The sequence below is a fragment of the Pongo abelii genome, chromosome 8, assembly GCF_028885655.2.
Source record: "Pongo abelii isolate AG06213 chromosome 8, NHGRI_mPonAbe1-v2.0_pri, whole genome shotgun sequence".
Taxonomy (NCBI): Eukaryota; Metazoa; Chordata; class Mammalia; order Primates; family Hominidae; genus Pongo; species Pongo abelii.
In genome coordinates, this window is record NC_071993.2 from 57,667,391 (window position 1) to 57,681,366 (window position 13,976).

Sequence of the window (13,976 nt, forward strand, 5' to 3'; positions counted from 1 at the left end):
CTTAGGAGCATGTGGAATTACTGTACTGTTTTGGAATGATGTAAAGAGCTCAGTCAGTGTTCCCCTTTCTCTCTTTCCCTGTTTCTTCCTCTCCCTGCCATGTGTGTATGTTAGCCATATACAGATATTACCTATTTTAATTTTTAGTTAGATGTGTCTTCAATATCTCTCCTCCCGTAATAAACCCTATATTAATCTTGTAAGACACTGAAATAAAAGAAAAAGTTCTAATTGGACTACTTCCCTTTAGATTGCTTATTAATATTAAAATGGTAAAACATCATCAAAAGCTTTAAAACTAAGTGTTACTATATTGCCTTGTTCGACAGCATAACCAAAAGTTCCTTTAATATGACCTTTTAATATAAATTATTCAATTATTCTGTATGCTGTTATGCTTCAAGGACTTATGAGATGAATAGACGCATCAGTTATTCCATTTGTTTATCATATTCTTTATTAGGTAGGTAGGCTATATATTTCTATTTTCTTACGAATGTGTTAGACTTAAACCAAGCAGCACATCATCACATAACAATTATTAATAATATTTAATACTTACAAAGCACTTTTTTTTTTTTTTTTTAAAAAGTCTTGCTTTGTCACCCAGGCTGGAGTGCAGTGGCGCAATCTCAGCTCACTGCAACCTCCACCTCCCGGGTTCAACTGATTCTCCCGCCTCAGCCACCTGAGTAGCTGGTACTACAGGTACTCACCACCATGCCCGGGTAATTTTTGTATTTTTAGTAGAGACGGGGTTTCATCCTGTTGGCCAGGCTGGTCTCAAACTCCTGACCTCAGTTGATCCACCCGCCTTGGCCTCCCAAAGTGCTGGGATTACAGGGGTCAGCCACCGCACCCGACAGCACATATTCTTTCAGGCACTCTTACAGTGTTTTAATTTAAAACTGTGAGCCACCCTAGTATTTTGTTAGCTGTGGAACTAGGTAACCAGATTATTACCTGTAGTCAGTGCTTTTTTTTTTTTGAGACGGAGTCTCGCTCTGTCACCCAGGCTGGAGTGCAGTGGCACGAACTCGGCCCACTGCAAGCTCTGCCTCCTGGGTTCACGCCATTCTCCTCCCTCAGCCTCCCAAGTAGCTGGGACTACAGGCGCCCACCACCGCGCCCGGCTAATTTTTTGTATTTTTAGTAGAGACGGGGTTTCACCGTGTTAGCCAGGATGGTCTTGATCTCCTGACCTCGTGAGCCGCCCGCCTCGGCCTCCCAAAGTGCTGGGATTACAGGCGTGAGCCACCACGCCCGGCCTAGTCAGTGCTTTTTTAAACATAATTTCTCTTTTTGCTTCTTTAATTTCTTTAATTTTATTTTTTGTAGAGACAGGGTCTTGCTTTCTTGCCCAGGCTGTTGTTGAACTCCTGGCTTCAACTGATCTTCCTGCCTCGGCCTGGAGGCGTGCTACACTTCCCGGCATGAGCCACTGTGCCTAGCCCAGTCAGTGCTTTCTAAAAAGAAGTGAAATGCTTGAGCTTTGAGGCACTCATTGTTGCCAAAAGGCTGTTGTTACCAAAGCCTGGTCTCTGAGTATGCTTGAGGTACTAAAGGTAGTTCAAATTAGGGATCCATAACTAGCAGACAAACAAGTTATATAGCTGGTCTTTGAAAAGAATGGAAGGAATAGAGAGGTTGGTTTTAAAATTTATGTTCAGTCTACTTTATGTGTTGTGTCTCAGGAAGTCAGATCAAGTCTTGCATGAGTGCATAAATTATTTCAGATTGCTGATGCATCATCATGTTATGCAAACCTGGCATTTATGAATGATGGGTTTGTATACACAATACAAATGAGAGTTTTTCTACTTTATTAAAGATGATATATTGAAAGCTAACCATTAGTTCACACTAATGCTTAATGCTAATTATGTTGCTTCGGTGCAGCTAGTAAGGGGATATAGTTAAGTTTTTTAAATGTAGATTTTTTGACGGTCTTGAAGTATGATTTTCCACTTGTCTTCTTATTTTTGTTGTACTGAAAATAAGATTTGTTTCATAAGAGAAAATCTCTAATTTGTCCAAACCATTTATTTGAAGTTCAAAACATAATTTAACGTCACTTTTGTAGAGGATAGAGAGGATGAGGTGTTACCTTTCTGTCTTGTCTTTGTAATTATGCAGTTTTCTCTTGAAAGTGAGGGTTTTGTTCTTTTACTTGATTTGATTTTGTAGGTTTACTGTCATCTATTCTCAATTCTTAAATTCATTGTTAAAACTGAAAATCCCCCCTGGAAGTTTAAGTAAATTGATAGGGCAGCACAATAACCTCAATTGATGTGAGGGACTTTACATCTTTGTCCTGCTTAGTGTGATATTTTGCTGCAGAAATCATGTATGTTATTACATGGTACTTTTTTGGATCCCACTGTGTCTTGGAATATGTGGTATATGTATTATATTTACCTTGATAAAATTTGAGAACTCTTGAGTGGTGGCACACATCTGGCTGCAGTGGTTTGCTTTAAATGAGCACATTATCTGTCCATAAACTGCTGGATTCCCATTGTTGAAGATTGTGAGGCATGAATTGGTAGTAGGAAGAATAAAATTTTGCCAAAGAACATGTTGAACTATTATTATCATCATCATTACTATTTTTTAAATTTTTTTGAGACGGAGTCTTGCTTTGTCACCCAGGTTGGTCTTCCTGGGCTCACCCAGGTTGGTCTTGAACTCCTGGGCTCAAGTGATCCTCCTTCCTCACTCTCCCAAAGTGCTGGGATTACAAGCATGAGCCATCATGCCCAGCCCATGTTGAGTTGAATGTGTTGATTACTTAGTAAGCCTAGCAAGAGGTTTACCTTTTTTTTTTTTTTTTTTTTTTTTGAGGCGGAGTCTCACTCTGTCACCCAGGCTGGAGTGTGGTGGCGCAGTCTTAGCTCACTGCAACCTCTGCCTCCGGGTTCAGGTGATTCTCCTGCCTCAGCCTCCCAAGTAGCTGGGATTACAGATGCCTGCCACCATGCCCAGCTAACTTTTTTTATTTTTAGTAGAGACGGGGTTTCACTGTGTTGGCCAGGCTCGTCTCAAACTCCTGACCTCAAGTGATCCACCCGCCTTGGCCTCCCAAAGTGCTGGGATTACAGGCGTGAGCCACCACGTCTGGCCTAGGTTTACTTTCAAGTGCCATCTTTTCTTGGTTAGTTATAGTTGCACAGAGCACTAATTACTGATTTTGTGACCTAGTATTACAGTGATTATATTTGCCATAGACATGAGAATGGGAATTGTGGTGGGACTGTTCCCAGATAGTATCCATCCTGCTGTTTCTAGGACATGTTTATGCATATAAATTATTCTTTATGATTTTTAGTTGAGAGTCTTTTATAAGGATGGAAGCAGTTGATCTTTCTCTCATTTCTCTAGTCACCCACAAAAGCTGTATATAATGCCAGACATTGGAATCATCCAGATTCAGAAGAACTACCTGGGCCACCAGTAGTAAAACCTCAGAGTGTCACAGTAAGTGAACTGTACTTATTTATTTTGTGTTTTTTAATAAGCTATAAATTAAGCAGTTACTCTTTTAATTCATAATTTGTAAATATTTGACTTTTCTATTTAACAGTTTATTTTGGCTTTCTTTACTGAAACTTAGTTTCAGTTTAAAAACTGAGGATTGTCAGTAAGATAGCAGAAATTCTAGTGCTGCTAGGTTAAACAATGAAAGCCATAAAAAATAAGGCTCTTGTTACTCATGACCCACATTTCATGGAATTTATAGTATTTAGTGTTTAAGAGCAAGATTGTTCATATTTGATGTTTATGTAAGAGCTATGTTGTGTATTACATCCTATATATATTTCTAAGTGGCTTTCAGTGCTTAATTTGCTTTTCAGATGCAAATCTCTTCCTGTATTCTAGTAATACTTTTCAATCCAAAACATTAGGAAAAAGATTCTTAGCAACTTATTTTCTACAGAATGACTGGTAATATCATACATGATTTCTAGGTTAACAGTAAAGCTTTAGTCACCTGGAGTTATCAAGTAAATTAGTTCTTTATAACAATAAGAAATTTGGGGATAGAAGTCTTTCTAAAGTATAATGTACAGTTCCCTGTCTTCTTAAACTGATTAGACTCCTTTTGATAGTATAAAGAAATCATTTTGTATATTAGTAGTAATATAGCATGCTCCTGTTATAGCTATTTATTTCTACCCTAAACTACTTCACACTCTTGTGCTATTAAAATTCTTTTGACTCTGTCTAGTTTTTCTGTCCTGTCCCTTTCTGCTTATGAAAGCTATTTTTGCATGCAGTTGTGGTTCTTTAGTCTTTCTAATGGTACTAGAGACAAACGACAAATTGTGTGAAATAAAAAGTTTAAAAAAGACCAGAAGGAATCTTTGAGTGGTTCTTCTGTGTGCACACATACATATATCTTACCTGTTAGTGCATGGAATTCAAAGTATTTCTAAAGACCTTTGAGAGGCCTCCCTGCTTTTTAAAAAGCTTTATTTACTTTTTTTTAAAGCTGAATTTGCCAGATAGATGAGATGTTCCTATTTTTATATATTTATTTAGAACAACTAATTTAATACCTTTATTAATAGGTGAGGTTGTCTTCAAAGGAACCAAATCAAAAAGATGATGGAGTTTTTAAGGCTCCTGCACCACCATCCAAAGTGATAAAAACTGTGACAATACCTACTCAGCCCTACCAAGATATAGTTACTGCACTGAAATGCAGACGAGAAGACAAAGAAGTAAGCAGCCATATACAGTGTTTACTGCATGTTGATAGATTTTTGTATGTAACATTTAGCCTTTTAATATCTTCAACAAATGTCAGTATACTGATACTCAGTTTTGAACCACAAACTTCTTTTGTCCTACCATCATCATTGTTCTAAAAATATTTTTGTTGCCATCTAACGAACTATTTTATGCACTTATGTAAAGTACAGTGAGCCCACAGATTTAAATATGCTAGTTCCTAGTAAAAAAGGGGTGAACTTTCTTTTTTCTTGGCAGTTATATACTGTTGTTCAGCACGTGAAGCACTTCAACGATGTCGTAGAATTTGGTGAAAATCAAGAGTTCACTGATGACATTGAGTACTTGTTAAGTGGCTTAAAGAGCACTCAGCCTCTAAACACACGTTGCCTTAGGTAAGATCTTATTTTTATATTTTACAATTATGTGCATGCTGTATAAAATTTTTTCAACTAGGTGTTGTCCAAAAAGCCAAACATTTTTTATTTTGTTATGATGGGGTAGTATGTATAGCCAGAGACATGTTAAAATGCTATCCATTTCCTTATAAAGAATTTGATTCTACATGATAAGAGGGAAAGCTGGATGATGAGAGCCTTTTTAGTATAGCATAGGCTTCAGTTTTCAAATGCTTAAAAAAAAAAATTATGGTAAACCATCTTTTTGCCCTGTGTGGTGGCTCATACCTATAATCCCAGCATTTTGGGAAGCCAAGTTGGGAGGATCATGTGTGTCCAAGAGTTCGAGACCACCTTGGGCAACATAGTGAGACCCCATGTCTATAAAAAATTAACGAGTCATGGTGGCATGTGCCTGTAGTTCCAGCTACTTGGGAGGCTGAGGTGGCAGGATGGCTTGAGCCTGTGATCATGCCACTGCACTCCAGCCTGGATGCTAGAGTGAGGTGAGGCCCTGTCTCCAAAAACAAGAAAGAAAAAATTACCAGAAAGAATAAAGTAAATAATTAAAAAAAAAAACTTTTAAGTTCTTTTTACCTCTGATGTTCAAGTAATAAGTTAGATTTATTTAAGCATATTGTGATCTGGATGCTTATGTTTGCACCCAAATGCTCAAAAAGATGATCTTTTGTATTTCCTAATGGATTGATTGAATACTATAATTTTGATTGAATTTTTCAGTCATTTGGAGTATATCCAATCAAATATAATTAATTATAATTTTTATCAGAAGTATTATGAAAGGCAGCTCAGATTTTAAGCTTTTAATGGTAGTAGTAATGTAAGGAATGCACTAAAGACAATTACGTTATTTTTTTAAAATACAGTGTACCTAATCATGCACTAGGCATCAGTATATTTTTAATAATGTGTTTGCCTATGGTTTTTATATTGTGATCATGTATGGGCAATGCTTTGACCCTTTTACTCCCTTCCTGTTTGCTGGTTTTGGTATTACACAAACTCAAAACTAATGTACCAGCTGTTTCCAGCCCCCCTAACCTACTCTGTTTTCTTGTAGTGTTATTAGCTTGGCCACTAAATGTGCCATGCCCAGTTTTCGAATGCACCTGAGAGCACATGGGATGGTAGCAATGGTCTTTAAAACCTTGGATGATTCCCAGCACCATCAGGTATTTTTTAAGTTTCTGAGATTGAGAAGCCTTATGTTGAAAACTACCAGTCTATTTGGCTATCAAAAAATATCTTCACTGAATATTCTATAAATATATCCTAATTATAGATTGAGTTCATTTTATTTGCTAAATTTGTAGTGCTTACGGCCAGAAGTTTTTGCTTAATACTTATTTTCTCCTGAAAACATGAAAACATTTTTTCTTAATGTGTCATTTATCTTAGCTAATGTAGTACATTGATACAGAATTTTGTAAGCATAGTTTTCTCTATAATCAGAAAGCACTGAGAAGAATCTTTTAATATTATTTGATACTAATGAATGGAAAAAAACTGGTTTGGAAATGCAGCCCTAATTTTTTAGAAATGTTTTTGTCCAGTGTTGAATCTGGAACATGGCCTTATTGTGATAAGGAATAAATTCTTCATTTTCCTTGCCTTTGATGCTTTTGCTTAATAATAAACATAACAAAAGTTATTAGGTTTAGCATTTTCCAAAATTAGAAGAAAGTAACCATCATTGCTAATTATTAGCATTAGTAGTATTTTGAGATGGCCTTACTATATTTTTGTTAAAGAAATTATGTTCTAAATACAGATTAGGTGATAATTAATTTAATACTGCATCTTCTGGGCCAGGCGCGGTGGCTCATGCCTGTAATCCCAGCATTTTGGGAGGCCAAAGTGGGCGGATCATCTCAGGTCAGGAGTTTGAGATCAGCCTGGCCAACATGGTAAAACCCTGACTCTAATAAAATACAAAAAATTAGCCGGGTGTGGTGGCAGGCACCTGTAATCCCAGCTACTTGGGAGGCTGAGGCAGGAGAATTGCTTGAACCCAGGAGGTGGAGGTTGCAGTGAACTGAGGTTGTGCCACTGCACTCCAGCCTGGGAGACAGAGCGAGACTCTGTCTCAAAAAAAAAAAAAAAAAAGAAGTTAGTTTGTTGCTGGGCAAGGTGGTGTGCATTTGTAAGTCCTAGCTACTCTGGAGACTAAGGGAGGATCTCTTGAGCTCAGGAGTTCAGATCCATTTTGGGAAACCTAGTGAGACCTCATCTCTTAAAAACAAACAAAAAAGAGAATTCGTTTGCTTTATTATGCAGTTAACAGTGAACTTAGACATTACAGTGTGATTTTTAAGGGCAGTGGATCCCCCATGGCCTTTACTATGGCATCCTAATTTCCAAAAATAATTTGCTGTATAAACATTTAATCAGACACCTGGTCTGATGCTTCTCTACTTCTGGGGGCTCAAAGTTTAAATCTTTAGATGGTTGTGTTTTCTGTATATTGAAATAGGTGTAAGTGCAGAATATCTCAAGTGTTGGAATATCCCAAATGTAAGACCTTTTTTTATATTCACATTTATCTAAAATATTTCACCTTCAGTATTTAGATTATGTGAGTAGAGTGTCCTGGCCAGGTGCGGTGGCTCACACCTATAATCCTAGCACTTTGGGAGGCTGAGGTGGGCAGACTGCCTGAGCTTAGGCGTTCGAGACCAGCCTGGGCAACATGGTGAAACCCCATCTCTACTAAAAATGCAAAAAATTACCCGGGCGTGGTGGTGCGTGCCTGTAATCCCAGTTACTCAGGAGGCTGAGGCACAAGAATTGCTGGAACCTGGGAGGCGGAGGGTGCAGTGATCTGAGATGGTGCCACTGCACTCCAGCCTGGGCGACAGAGCGAGACTCCCTCTCAAAAAAAAAAAAAAACGAAACAAAACAAAAGTAGAATGTGGTACTTTAACTACCTGATCTGAGTGATTTTGAGACATTTTATTAATGATTTAAAAAATTATTTGGTTCAACCAGACTTGATTGTTTTATTTTATTTTATTTTTTTAAGCGATCCTCACAACTCACCCTCCCAAGTAACTGGGACTACAGGCTCCTGCCACTACACCAAGGCTAATTTTTGTATTTTATTTTATTTATTTTGAGACAGTTTTGCTCTGTCGCCCAGGCTGGAGTGCAGTGACACAATCTTGGCTCACTGCAGCCTCCGCCTCCCGGGTTCAAGCGATTGTCCTGCCTCAGCTTCCTGAGTAGCTGGGATTACAGAGATGCGTCACCATGCCCAGCTAATTTTTTTGTATTTTTAGTAGAGACGGGGTTTCATCATGTTGGCCAGGCTGGTCTCAAACTCCCGACCTTAGGTGATCCACCTGCCTCAGCCTCCCAAAGTGCTGGGATTACAGATGTGAACCACTGCGCCCAGCCTAATTTTTTTGTATTTTTAATAGAGATGGGGTTTCACCATCTATTACCTTACCTCAGGTGATCTGCCCACCTCGGCCTCCCAAAGTGCTGGGATTACAGGTGTGAGCCACCATGCCTGGCGATTGGTTTATTTTAAAGAAATCCAAATATGTATATTTCGGCATCCTGGGTTTATATGCAGATGTAAACACAGCTGTGTTTTCCAGGGGAAAAAATGTGTTAAGGGTATGATATAGATTTAAAATTATTATTTAAATTATTGATTTTAAACTGAAATATGACTGTCTGCTATATCATAAAGAATAGGCTGGGCGTGGTGGCTCACGCCTGTAATCTTAGCATTTTGAGAGGCCAAGGTGGGTGGATCATTTGGCCTCAGGTGTTCAGGACCAGCCTCGGCAACATGGTGAAACCCCATCCACAAAAAATCATGGTGGCGCCTGCCGGTTGTCCCAGCTACTTGGGAGGCTGAGGTGGGGAGGATTGCTTGAGTCCAGACAGTCAAGGCTACAGTGAGCTGATATGGTGCCACTGCAGTCCAGCCTGGATGACAAAGTGAAACCCTGTCTCAAAAAGAAAAAAAATGAGGTATATCATAATAAGCTTTGTATATATATACTCACACACACATATCTGTAAAAATGTTTTATAAACTCTTAGCATAGTATAGCCAAAGAAATATGTAATTCAGCATATATTCTTACAGCTATGAGGCATTCATGTATGGAGGATCCATTGAAAGGTAAATTTTAAGCAACAGCTTTTACTTTTTAAACATGTTTCTTCAGAATATTTTTAGAGGGGGGCCGGGCGTGGTGGCTCACACCTGTTATCCCAGCATTTTGGGAGGCCGAGGTGGGTGGATCACGAGGTCAGGACATCGAGACCATCCTGGCTAACACCGTGAAACCCCGTCTCTACTAAAAAAACACAAAAAATAAGCTGGGCGTGGTGGCACACACCTGTAGTCCCAGCTACTCGGGAGGCTGAGGCAGGAGAATCACTTGAACCCGGGAGGTGGAAGCTGCAGTGAGCCGAGATTGCGCCACTGCACTCCAGCCTGGGCGACAGAGTAAGACTCCATCTCAAAAAAAAAAAAAAAAAAAGAATATTTTTATTGGGACCGCTGAATCAAACGTTTTTGAAGTTTCCAACATGGTTAGTAATATAAGTTTTAAGCATTTTAACTTGTAAACAAAAGTAATTAACAGTCTTATTTCTTGAGATGTCAGGAGTTGCTTACATGAACTTTTTTTTCTTTTCTTTTTTTGGCCTGTTGAAGAATCTGTCCCTCTGTACAGCTGCCCTCATGTATATACTGAGTAGAGATCGTTTGAACATGGATCTTGATAGAGCTAGCTTAGATCTAATGATTCGACTTTTGGAACTGGAACAAGATGCTTCGTCAGCCAAGCTACTGAATGAAAAAGACATGAACAAAATTAAAGAAAAAATCCGAAGGCTCTGTGAAACTGTACACAACAAGCATCTTGATCTAGAAAATATAACGGTGGGTTCCTTCTTCCTTCCTTCTAAGATGAGAATTACTTTCAGAAAGTCTTTGGTTAGTTGCAGTAGCTGTGTGACTGTGGGCAAATTATTTTAATTCTAACCTTGGTTTACAGTTTGGCAAATTTCTTAGGTTTAGATCTGAGTGTAATTTCATTCCTTGCCTGAACTTCCTAAACTAGTTTATCTGTATTTAGGCTTTTTGCCCAGTAAATAGTTGCACATTTTCTGTTGCATTTTGCCTAATCCTTTTCTCTTTATTTTTTAAGAAAAAAAGGGGCTGGGCACAGTGGCTCATGCCTATAATACCAGCATTTTGAGAGGCCGAGTCAGGTGGATTGCTTGAACCTGGGAGTTTGGGTCCGGCTTGGGTGACATGGTGAAACCCCAGCTCTGCAGAAAATACAAAAAAATTAGCCAGATATGGTGGTGTGCACCTGTAGTCCCAGCTAGTCAGGAGGCTTAGGTCGGAGAAATATCCTGAGCTCGGGGAGTTTGAGGGTACAGTGAGCCGAGGTTGTGCCCCTGCACTCCAGCCTGGGTGACAGAGTGAGATCGTCTTAAAAAAAAAAAAAAATAAAGGGTAGAAACTACATTTAGGCTATTAGGAATTTGAATTCTTATTCTCAATGGATTTCAGGAATAAACATTTCAGAGGATTTACATCTGCCATTTTCTTTTTTAATTTTTATTTTATTATAATAGTAATAATTATTGTTTTTTGAGATAGGGTCTTGCTCTGTTGCCCAGGCTGGAGTGCAGTGGTGCAGTCATAGCTCACTGCAGCCTCAAACCCCTGGGCTCAAGTGATCCTCCCACCTCAGTCCCCCGAGTAGCTGGGACTACAGGTGTATGCCACCATATCTGGCTAACTTTTGTATTTTTAGTAGAGATGGGGTTTTTGCCATGTCGCCCAGGCTGGTTTTGAACTCCTGGGCTCAAGCGATCTTCCTTCAGCCTCTCAAAGTGTTGGGATTACAGGCGTGAGCCACCACCCCTGCCACAACTGCCTTTACAGTGAGCAAGCATCTGTTTATCCCAGAGTACCTCAGGGTGTCTAACTGCTTCATGGGACTTGAAGAACCCTGAAGACACCACAAGGAAGATTCCTAGGCACCTCGCCTCCCCTGTGGTGGTGTTCCTTGTAGTACAGTCATGGCCAGTAGCTGCTGTTAATGCTCATCACAATGCCCCATGTGTGAGATGGCTATTCCATTTTTGCTTTTTACCTGTAGAATCAATATGTTCCATTCACATATTGGTGATTCCATCCACTTCTAGGTCAGTAGAAGATAATTGGCCTGTGGTTTTGAAAAAAAAAAAATAAGTGTTTATAATAACCTGGTTTTCAGACATTTCCAATATCAAAACTATATAAACATTTATTATTGTCTACTGGTTCACAGTGGACAAGTCCATGCAAACGTACCCCGAAAGTCCAAGGAAGCTGAGAGGCCAAAGAGTCTGATAAATCCAGTTTTTTAGAAAGAAACATTTAATAGGGATTTACGAACAAAAGCTGTATCTGTGTCTCGGGATCCCCGTGCCATTACACCCCACATCCGGGGTTTTTATGCTATATGGAAAGCATAATTCAGAATGGATGTGTAGGGCTATTGAAGTACATCAAGGTTGTTTGATGTAAGGGCAGGATATACAGTAAGTACCTGATTTTACACAAGGATCAATGGGTAAACTGGAAATTTTAGAGGCTTTCCCAGAACAGATGTTAATTAATCAGAAGCCAGGCTGGGCAGTGTGGCTTGCGCCTGTAATCCCAGCACTTTGGGAGTCCAAGGTGGGTGGATCACCTGAGACCAGGAGTTTGAGACCAGTCTGGCCAATATGGTGAAACCCCGTCTCCACTAAAAATACAAAAATTAGCTGTGCGTGGTGGTGGGTGCCTGTATTCCCAGCTACTTGGGAGTCTGAGACACAAGAATCGCCTGAACCTGGAACCTAGGAGGCGAGGTGGAGGTTTCAGTGAGCCGATACTGGTGCCACTGCACTCCATCCTGGGCAACAGAGCAAGACTACGTCTCCAAAAAAAAAAACAAACAAAAAAAAGAAAAAAAAACAAAAGCCAGTGTCTCCACACCTACTTAACTGAAGACTGCAGCATGTGCCACAGAAATTTATAGGATGCTTTGTGCTAGCCAGATGTGACTTAGGCTCTTGCTCTGTTCTCTATTTTAATTAAGGTAGAGGTGGTAATAGATTCTGGTTACGGTGGAGGATGGGAGAGCAATTTAACTTTAAATGGTAAGATACAAAACTGACATGTATTCAGTACTTTTCACTTTATAAGATTGTGGAGAGAGGTATTGTGCCCAGATGGCAAATCAGTGATCCTCCATGTCATCATATCGTCTGTATACTACATGTAAAACTTTTTTTTGTTTGTTTGTTTTTTTTGAGACGAAGTCTTGCCCCTGTCACCCAGGCTGGAGTGCAGTGGTGTGATCTCGGCTCACTGCAGCCTCTACCTCCCAGGTTCAAGTGATTCTCGTGCGTCAGCCTCTTGAATAGCTGGGATTACAGGCGTGTGCCGTCACGCCCAGCTAATTTTCTTGTATTTTTAGTAGAGACGGGGTTTTGCTATGTTGGCCAAGCTGGTCTCAAACTCCTGAACTCAGGTGATCTGCCCTCCTCGGCCTTTCTGGGATTACAGACATGAGCCACTGCGCCTGTCTAAAACATTTGTAATTTTTATTTACTTCTATATTTTTACAATGTCTGCTGATTTTTTCATGCTATAAAAGAATAAATTTGAGCCTATAATTTTTATTTGCCTGCATAGTTGGATGAATATGACTTTATTTTTTGGTCTTCTATATTCAACATTTAGATTCATTTCAGGTATGCTGTTAAATAACATGATAAACTTGATAATTGAATTTGTCTTATGTTTTGTTGAATTTATTAGGATGATAAATACCAGAATAAAAACTTTCCTACACTTTATTAAATAGTTTACTCATATGATTAAGCCAGAGCACAGTTGTCAATTTTAGGATTCCTCTTTTTCCCCACTAATGTTAGCTATTCTTGAATATTTTTGTTTTAAATTGTACAGTAGATTTACTGTGTTGTTTTGTACAATGAATATCCTTTACACGTTAGTTTTGTTACTAGTTGCTTAATTTCTTGAATATATTGGTATTGCTGATGTGCCATGAAAAGATAATTTAAAATAGTAATATAGTCATGCTTTGCTTCATGACAGATGTGCTCTAAAAATGCATCGTTAGGTGATTTTGTTGCTGTGTGAACATCAGAGTGTACTTACACAGACCTAGAAGTTATAACCTACCACACATCTAGACTATGTGGTACAGCCTGTTGCTTTTAGGGTGCAAACCTGTATAGCATATTACTGTATTGAACACTGAAGGCAGTTGGAACACAATGGTGGTAAAATTAGTGCATCTAAACATAAAAAAGGTACAGTAAAAATATGGTATAAAAGATTTAAAAAGATACACCTATATGGACACTTACCATGAGTAGAGCTTGCAGGACTGGAAGTTGCTCTGTGTAAGTCAGTGAGTGAGTGATGAGTGTATGTGAAGGCCTAGGACATGATTGCACACTACTGTAGACTTGATAAACACCATACACTCTGGCTCCCCAAGTTTAACTGTTGACTCTTTTTTAGTAACACTTAGCTTAAAACACAAATTGTATAGCTCTACACAAATATTCTGTGAGCTTTTTTCTGCTTTTAAAATTATTATTCTTTAACTTTTAAAACTTTTTCTGTTAAAAATGAAGGCGACACACACACGTTAACCAAGGTCCACACAGGGTCAACATTATCAATATGACTGTCTTCCACCTCCACATCTTGTCCCATTGGAAGGTTTTAGGGGCAGTAAAACAGGCATGGAGGTGTCATCTCCCTTGATAACAATGTCT

The 13,976-nt window shown here is 39.0% G+C and overlaps 1 protein-coding gene across 3 annotated transcripts in view; it reads left to right on the forward strand.

The window, feature by feature from the left end:
* The window catches only part of WAPL (WAPL cohesin release factor), an 86,489-nt gene that overhangs the window by 47,949 nt on the left and 24,564 nt on the right, over positions 1-13,976 (forward strand). For all 3 annotated transcript variants that reach the window (XM_002820733.6, XM_009245401.4, XM_002820734.6), the window contains exons 5-9: positions 3,382-3,477; positions 4,572-4,724; positions 4,993-5,129; positions 6,214-6,325; positions 9,832-10,059. In XM_002820733.6, the coding sequence (XP_002820779.3) occupies positions 3,382-3,477; positions 4,572-4,724; positions 4,993-5,129; positions 6,214-6,325; positions 9,832-10,059 (726 nt within the window). The remainder of the gene's footprint in view (positions 1-3,381; positions 3,478-4,571; positions 4,725-4,992; positions 5,130-6,213; positions 6,326-9,831; positions 10,060-13,976) is intronic.